This window comes from Tasmannia lanceolata, unplaced genomic scaffold (genome assembly GCF_043159265.1).
Source record: "Tasmannia lanceolata isolate RefF3 unplaced genomic scaffold, GAP_Taslan_0.1 ptg000037l, whole genome shotgun sequence".
Classification (NCBI taxonomy): Eukaryota; Viridiplantae; Streptophyta; class Magnoliopsida; order Canellales; family Winteraceae; genus Tasmannia; species Tasmannia lanceolata.
In genome coordinates, this window is record NW_027518714.1 from 60,175,710 (window position 1) to 60,184,600 (window position 8,891).

Here is an 8,891-nt window from a genome sequence, read left to right on the forward strand (position 1 = left end):
CAATTAATGATCAGGCCCAAAAGTCGATACGAATTTTCCCATGGGCTTTGTGAAATTTACAGGCCCATAAGGGCTACATCTCACCCAAATTACAATTTAGGGACTTTTGGTCCCATAAAAGATGAATACAAGGCCCATTTACGAGCGATCAGGTCAGCTGATCTGATCATTGACCACATTTTCTTCCCATTTTGCTAAAACTCACCTTAAGGCTCTCTTCACTTGCCTTCTTGAGAAAGGAAAGGAGAAGAAAGTAAGTCAAATTTTCCCGTGATTAGACATGATTTGACATTTTACGCCGTTCACTTATTTTCTCGGAAAAGTGGAATTACACAGGTGGAAAATATAAATAATGACGTGGAAAACCAACTTTCTTGCACTTTTCTTCTAAATTTTCTCACCAAAAGGATGGAAAGATCACTTTCCTGAGAAAACCACTTTGCCTGCATACTTTGTTTTCCTTTCTCGGCCAAGTGAACAAACGGAATTTTCTCACAAAAGGAATTTTCTCACAGTTTCTTTTCCTTTCTTTTCCAGTATTCCACGTCAGATTCTTTTCCTTTCTTTTCTTTTCCTGCAGCTAGAAAACAAGTGAACAGAGCCTAATAGAATGATCCTCGTCCTATGGTCGTATTGATCCGTCAAAATGTGTCTACGGTTTTGCCGAGACAATTTAAACCATGAATTTTTGTAGGCAAAAATCTTATGGATGAGATGCCATTTAGTGTGGGTCACTCCATGATGTTTTACAAGATCAACAGTCTCAATTACACTTGGATGTTTCCCTTGTGGGACCGAAAAATGGGACTGATCTCAGCCACTTGGACTCTTGCATAAAATATCTAGATATTTCTCTGCATTTTGTACTCACAAGTCACAACCATAGTTAATTAGTTAATTGATGGAAAAAAAACAAAGCCAAGTGGAAAAGACAAAAATAAAATGTCTCTAGCTCAATAAAAAGACAAATAAAAACGTAAAATGAAAATCACGAGTAATAAAAAAAAGTGATGAGTGAAAAAATGGTTTTAAAAGGCATCATCGTGTTGATTGAACATTATAGAAAAACTAGTTTGAATACAGCCAACATTTTAAAATATTTCATCAACTTCTAAAATAATCTAATCTAACTACTATATATAAACGCAAAATGATGGGTTAATGTGTTCCACCCTTTGCCAAAAATTCTGTTTATATCCCAGTTGTATTATGCCTATTCTCTTCAATAAAACGTTATGATATTACCTACTTTCTCTAGGGTAAAATCGTAATCTACATCTACATATATAAAAGGCAAAATCTTGTGTTATTTTCTTCTACCCATTGGCAAAAATTCCATCTATATCCCAAGTGTTTTATGCTTATTCTCTTGCTTACTTTTTTTTGGGTAAAATCCTAATCTACATCTACATATATGAAGACAAAATCTTTCGTTATTTTCTTTCACCCTTTGGCAAAAATTCCATCTATATCCCAAGTGTATTATGCTTATTCTCTTGCATAAGACGTTGTGATATTACCTACTTTCTTTGCGGTAAAATCATAATCTAACATATGAAAAGTACCGACACGAGGTACCTCTCTATGACAATTATGGAAAAAAAGTATTAAGAAGAGGTAAAGACATATGACAATGACGAAAGAAGTACTTCATATTACTCATGCAGGACACTTGTAAAATATTGACGGATTCCGGACACCTTAAGCGGAACAACAATTATGAAAACCTCTATCGATTGGAGGGCTAGGATCAACCTATGGAAATGATTTTATGGACACAATCGATTGATGTTGTGTTCCATCACATGGACAGTTTGGATCAACCTATAACCCTCTATAGATTGAAATTCTTTTTTTTTTTCATTTCTTAAAGCATTGTTTGTTATATTCTTAGTCTGAAATATGCAATGTATGATCTGAGAATTTCTTTGGATTATATTTGCATTCTGCTTGAATTCCTTTTATGAAGTTCAATAATCACATTATGTGGGCCATTTCATGCCAAAAACAAACCTTTGATCATCCAAACGAGCCTTATAAAACTTAATTTGTGATTATTCTGACGGGAAATTGATTGCACTATTTGAACTGATATTTGGGTCCCACGTGCAACGCACGTGCATTTTTACTAGTCTATAATAATAACCCATGATTCATCCATTCTCCATCATATTTCACTATTTCAGGAACTAAATTGTACATAAAAAAATTAAAATATTTTAAGAGTTATGAAAGTGATATGAAGTGTTTACAAAATAAAAGAGGCTTATTATCTCTTCGCACACGAAACAAATAAAGAACCCTATTTTTGTAGTCCCTTTGATGGCACTTGCAGCTTGTCGGTATATAATCAAATTGTATTTAGAAGCCGGCATTAATTCAAATAATTTAACAATACAGTTGGGGCTCTAGTAATTAATATTCCTGGTTGTCCATTTATGTAAGGTATTAGAGAATATTAGGTAGAGAAATTGAGGAGATGATGAGAAGCGGCAGAAAACTAAGGAAAACAAAAACTCAATTTTGAATAGAGTTTTAGGGCACGTTTGGCTGCTAGTAATTCCTTTTCATGATAAATCGGTAGTTTTCAAGTGGAGATTAGCAAATCAGATTCCAAATCCAGGATCGGTTGTCTTCCGTGATGAAATGCGGCTAAAAACAGGATCCTGGGTTTGGTTTTCTGATTTTTAGGAACTTGATCAGCCTAAAAACTGCCGATTTATCTTGAAAAAGAATTCCTAGCATCTGAACGTGCCCTTAGTTTTCCTATTTTCAGTCACTTCTCATCATCTCGTCGCTCATGCTCTTTCATGTCTTCCTCTCCCACACTCATTGCCCATCTCCCACCACTTGATATACCAATATTCCATGGAAAAAACTTTCATGGCTGCCAATATGGCCTAAACTTAGGATTTTCACATAAATTATATTTCTATTTCTTAATAAAGATTTATGGCCTCTTGAGATACCCCTAAATATTATATGCATAAAATCTTTATATTTATAGCAACTGCCGATGTATGGTTTTGATTTGAGTTGGTGGGACAAACCCTATCGAAATAGGAACATATCATTGAGAATTACATGTAGGGAAATGTTATAAACACTATTGTATTTTGATGAGGGGACTCCTCACTTTATTAAAAGTACGGTATGACCCACACCATAGGATGATCCAAACCGTCCATTAGATGGGCCACAGGCTAAATAGGTTGTGCCTCAAAAATCATTTCCATAGTTAGATCCTAACCCTCCTATTAAATAGGTGTTGCCTCTGACCCTCTAAATATTAAATTGGTCTGCCGTGGACTGTCCTTTACAGTGGTGCGAATTATCGTACTGTGGGAGCGAATTTATCACTTCTTTAATCACCTCTTCTGATTGCTATTTTTTCTCCATGGGACTCACGTATTACTGATCATTTCCGGATTTGGCGGAGATGATAGGAAAGCTAGAAAACGACTTCTCCACGTAAGCCAAATAAACTACGCCTCCTCATCAAATCTCCTCTCCATTCCAAACCTCTATATATAAAACCCTTCTTCCTGAAGAAGAACTAGATCTACGCGATCTCCAAATGGCGATTCTGACTAGAAGCGATCCATCTCTCATTTCAGAAAGAAATGGCAGATTTCGAAGCTTTTTTTCCTATTACAAGCTCTTCGTTTTCATCTCCATGTTCCTCTCTCTCGGTACTCTTTTCTTCTTCATCGCCTTAAACCCTACAACAACTGTAACAACAGCAACAGATCTCGACTCGGTAAGTTCAATGTTTCTTCTTCTCGCTCTCCTTTTTTCTCTGTAATTATGACTGGATTTCTCAATTTCCTCCATTTCTCTCTTCGTTTTCTCTGTAAGTAAGTTCAATGTCTCGTCTCGCTCTCTTTTTTTTCTCTGTAATTACGAATGAATCTCTCAATTTTCTCGCTTTCTACTTTTTCTATGTAGTTACGACTGAATCTCTCAATTTTCTCGCTTTCTCTCTCATTTTTTCTCTGTAATTACGACTGATTTCTCAATTTTCTCGCTTTCTCTCTCCTTTTTCTCTGCAATTCCAACTGGATTTCTCAATTTTCGTGCTTTCTCCTTTTTTTTCTATGTAATTACGACTGGATTTCTCAATTTTCTTGCTTTCTCCTTTTTTTTCTCTGTAATTCCAACTGGATCTCTCAATTTTCTCGCTTTATCTCTCCTTTTTTCTCTGTAATTACTACTGGATTTCTCAATTTTCTCGCTTTCTTCATTTTCTGGTGAATTAGGGCTTCTTCTCTGGTTCTGATGGCCGATCCTCCAACGGTGCCCGGCGATCCGTCCTCGCTCTTAAATCCGATCCTCTGAAAGCTCGATTCGACCAGATCTCTAAGCAGGCCAACGATCACAAGGCTCTTGTCAGTGCCTATGCCGCCTATGCTCGAAAACTCAAGCTTGAGAACTCCAAGCAGGTCCGGATCTTTGCAGATCTCGCTCGGAATTACTCCGATCTGATGTCAAAACCCTCGTACCGCACTCTCTTAGACCTAGACGACTCTTCAATAGATGAATCCACAGTGCGGAAGTTCGAGAAGGAGGTGAAGGAACGGATCAAGTTCACACGACAGCTAATCTCTGAGGCGAAGGAATCGTTCGACAATCAGCTCAAGATCCAGAAGCTCAAAGACACGATATTTTCTGTGAATGAACAGCTGACCAAAGCCAAAAAGCAGGGGGCTTTCTCGAGCTTGATCGCCGCTAAATCAATCCCTAAAAGCTTGCATTGCCTCGCGATGAGACTTATGGAGGAACATATCGCCCATCCTGATTGGTACTGAAAACTAGTAAATTTTGTAAAATTTCGAATTTTGATGTTTGAATTAGGCATTTTGAAAAAAAAATAAAAAAATTGTATGCTTACAGGTACTCGGAGGATGGATCGTTGCCACCGGAATTGGAGGATCCAAAACTCTACCATTATGCAATCTTCTCAGATAATGTGATCGCTGCTTCTGTAGTGGTGAATTCGGCGGTGAAGAATGCGAAAGATCCACGGAAGCACGTCTTCCATGTAGTCACTGATAAGATGAATCTCGGCGCAATGCAGGTCATGTTTAAGATGAGGGATTACAATGGAGCTCATGTTGAGGTGAAGGCGGTGGAAGATTACAAGTTCTTGAATTCGTCATATGTTCCTGTGCTGCGGCAGCTCGAATCTGCGAATCTCCAGAGGTTTTATTTCGAGAATAAGCTTGAGAACGCAACAAAGGATACGACAAACATGAAGTTTAGGAACCCAAAGTATTTGTCGATGCTCAATCATCTGAGGTTTTATTTGCCAGAGATGTATCCGAAATTGCATCGAATTTTGTTTCTTGATGATGATGTCGTTGTTCAGAAGGATCTTACGGGGTTGTGGAAGATTGATATGGATGGGAAGGTTAATGGGGCAGTCGAGACGTGTTTTGGTTCATTCCATCGCTATGCTCAGTATATGAATTTCTCGCACCCTCTTATCAGACAGAAGTTCAATCCAAAGGCATGTGGGTGGGCATATGGAATGAATTTCTTTGATCTTGATGCATGGAGGAAGGAGAAGTGTACAGAGCAGTATCATTACTGGCAAAACCTGGTAAGATTGAGCCCTATACAACTTCTTTAGGAGAATTCATTAGCTAAGGCCCTGTTTGGACTGGAGGGGAAAATTTTCCTTTCCAGTTTAGATGGAAATGATATGGTTATGGTTTACTTAGAACAATATCATCATAAATTGAAGGTCCCTCTAAAAAAACTTGAACCATGCCGGTTCAAGTTAATTTTTTTTCATGTGTGATCAAACAATGAAAAAGCAAGAAAATCTGGAAAAGTTTGTCCTTTTCAAACTTTTCCAGAAAATCTCTGCAATTCAAAGCCATATTTTAATTGAATTAGGCGTTTGCTAAACATGTTGGTGGAAAAATTTGTGTCCTTAACTGAATCCAGTGTGTTTGAGCCATTGGATTCATGGGACGCCATTGCTTTGCAATTGTAAACCATAGTTGCAGTTGTAGATCATTATGGTCCTGGGATCATGGGAAACAAATTTGATCCAATGGCTCCAGTTCTACACCAAACTCAAACTGGTGCATGTGAGATTTTCTCAGATTAGAAAGGAATGAGTTGAAGAACATGAGCTTAAGTCCCTCTTAGAATTCTAAAGGTGCAAGGGGCAGATGAAGTGACATCAGTGTGGAATTGAAACCTGCTTACCGATTAATATAGAAAATATTTGCGTCAAACATAAACATAGATGAACACAATGCATGCTTACGTGAGTGTAAAAATCAAAATCTATTTTGTTAGCATTAGTTAGTGCCACTTACTGATAAACCCACTTCCATTTCCAAAAGAAAAAAAATTATGACAAACCCTCTTACTGATAACTATAAACAATGCTCCTGTCTAACATAAACAGAGTTGAACACAATGCATGCTTACATGAGTGTAAAAATTCAAAACTATTTTGTTGGCATTAGTTAGTGCCTTACTATTGTTTATAGTTTGCATTAGTTAGTGTCAAAACATAAACAGAGGGCAAGTCTTGGCGCAGCAGTAAGGTTGCTCCATTGTGACCTGGTGGTCACAGGTTACTGATAAACCCACTTCCATTTCCACACAAAAAAAAAAAATGACAAACCCACTTACTGATAACTATAAACAATGCTCCTGTCTAACATAAACAGAGTTGAACACAATGCATGCTTACATGAGTGTAAAAATTCAAAATATTTTGTTGGCATTAGTTAGTGCCTTACTATTGTTTATAGTTGGCATTAGTTAGTGTCAAAACATAATCAGAGGGCGAGCCTTGGCGCAACGGTAAGGTTGCTCCATTGTGACCCGGCGGTCACGGGTTCGAGTCACGGAAACAGCCTCTCTGCAAAGCAGGGGTAAGGCTGCGTACATCTAGCCCTCTCCAGACCCCGCAATGGCTGGAGCCTCGCGCACTGGGCCTCCCCTTTTTTAGTTAGTGCCTTAGTACTATGGGCATGTTTTTTATTGTTGTTTTTGTCCTACCATCTTTTTTATTGAATAGTAAATGTCCTACCATCTTATGAATCAAGTAAATTACAGTATTTCAGAATGTGGACCTTGTGGAAATTGCAATGTATGCTATAGGAAATTTCTTTATTAGATGCTTCTTAGTAATGCTTTTTATTATCCCATTTGTTACGTCATCTTTGACATTCTAACAAATTAAAGGTGCTGATAATATTGCAGAATGAGAATAGGACCTTGTGGAAATTGGGAACCCTGCCGCCGGGTCTTATCACATTTTACTCCACAACAAAGCCTTTGGACAAATCATGGCATGTGCTTGGACTGGGTTATAATCCAAGCATAAGTGTGGATGAGATTCGGAATGCTGCAGTTGTTCATTTCAATGGAAATATGAAACCATGGCTTGATATTGCCATGGACCAGTTTCGACCTCTTTGGACGAAGTATGTTGACTATGAAATGGAATTTGTCCAGCAGTGCAATTTTGGTCTCTAGAGGATAATAATCACACAGTTCAAGCCTCTGTTTGCATTTAGAGAAGCATAAACGTCAGCGGCCAGTAATCATTTTATGATATCTTTTTCAATTATTTAAACGAATTCCAATATATTTACATGCTGTGTCCAATTGTAAATTTCCTTCACATTTTGTCTTAGAGTATCGTGTCTTTTTTTGTATATGTCTAGCATTTAGTTTAGTCTTGAAGGGATCCTTGGGTCCAAGTTTGGCATATAGCATGGTTTGCCTCTACCGGTTTATTGGCCTTACATATGGATACAGATTTTCGGAACTTCAACTGAAATTATTGATAAATGACACTACGTATTTGATAAATTGTTCTGCATTTTTCACTCATCTGTTTGTATTTATGGTTCCAGTGACAACACCTATGTTCCTTATATTAGTTGTTACATCTAAAATGCCTTTGTTCTTGAAAATGCTTTATCATCTTCTGATTGCCTGTACATTATGTTGGTTAACTCTAACCAATTCACAGAATGCTTTCCAGGAAAAAAGTATAAGCCGATTGTGTATCATGGTGACGTCTCTCTACCTATGAGCCTTTTCTGTCAATTATAAAATGATTCACAGGCAATTTTCATCTCCATGGTGGTTGTTTTTTTCTTTTTTTTTCCTCATCTGCATGGTTGTGGTTAGTAATATGCTTTTTCATCTTGATGACATGTTTATTCCAGTATCAGGTACAAGTTGACTCAGGATTGGATTATGTATTCAATGGAGTAAATTTTTTTGTTTTGTTTTTGTTCAAAAATCTTAAACCAGTTGAAAAGATTATCGATTTAAGTTAAAATTTAAAAGATGTTCTTGCTGTTGTATCTGGTTCAGCCAATGAGCCATGAGTATTCATTATGAAGTGGCAATTCAAGATTCAAATTCTAGGGTTTGATTAAGAAAGAGGTACAAATATATTAAGCCAATAAAAAAAAAAGTGCAATATTATGAAGATCATTCACACAAAGGATTTTTTTTTTAATGTTGAAGAATATATTAAAAGGGAGAAAACCTCCCAATACTGAGATGAGACAAAACACAAAAGGATAAATGCCAAAGTGAAAAGGTGCACCTCCAAATTTGCACGATTTGTCATAGATGATGTGCGATTTGAGTTCCTTGTACATGTAGTTGCCATCATGTTGTCTTGTCTCAAGGCCACCAAAATCTCTTATGATAGTATAGTCCCTCATCTCATCAATTGGCTCAACATGGTGTTTTCTCTATAGGAATTCCTTGGTGAGAAGTTAATCCCAATTGTTTGTGGAAAGGCCCTTTGTATCTTTAAGGAATAAAGTTATCCATTTAGGCATTTTGAGTTTGTTTGGAGTAACTTTTTGTTAGAGATATGAACTTGGAATTTGAGA

General features: G+C 37.0%; 1 protein-coding gene across 1 annotated transcript; it reads left to right on the forward strand.

The window, feature by feature from the left end:
• The first annotated feature begins 3,508 nt into the window (after positions 1 to 3,508).
• Positions 3,509 to 7,845, forward strand: LOC143860789 (galacturonosyltransferase 8-like). The gene is made up of 4 exons (XM_077371604.1): positions 3,509 to 3,760; positions 4,260 to 4,801; positions 4,894 to 5,602; positions 7,231 to 7,845. The coding sequence occupies exons 1-4, from the start codon at positions 3,578 to 3,580 to the stop codon at positions 7,504 to 7,506; spliced, it is 1,710 nt and encodes a 569-aa protein (XP_077227719.1). The 5' UTR covers positions 3,509 to 3,577; the 3' UTR covers positions 7,507 to 7,845.
• Positions 7,846 to 8,891: the final 1,046 nt, after the last annotated feature.

Excerpts from the sequence above, each read along its gene's own strand:
- LOC143860789 (XM_077371604.1), top strand. The coding sequence starts at position 3,578 with ATGGCGATTCTGACTAGAAGCGATCCATCTCTCATTTCAGAAAGAAAT. Across the intron at positions 3,761-4,259 it reads CAGCAACAGATCTCGACTCG|GGCTTCTTCTCTGGTTCTGA; the intron begins GTAAGTTCAATG and ends CTGGTGAATTAG. Across the intron at positions 5,603-7,230 it reads ATCATTACTGGCAAAACCTG|AATGAGAATAGGACCTTGTG; the intron begins GTAAGATTGAGC and ends ATAATATTGCAG.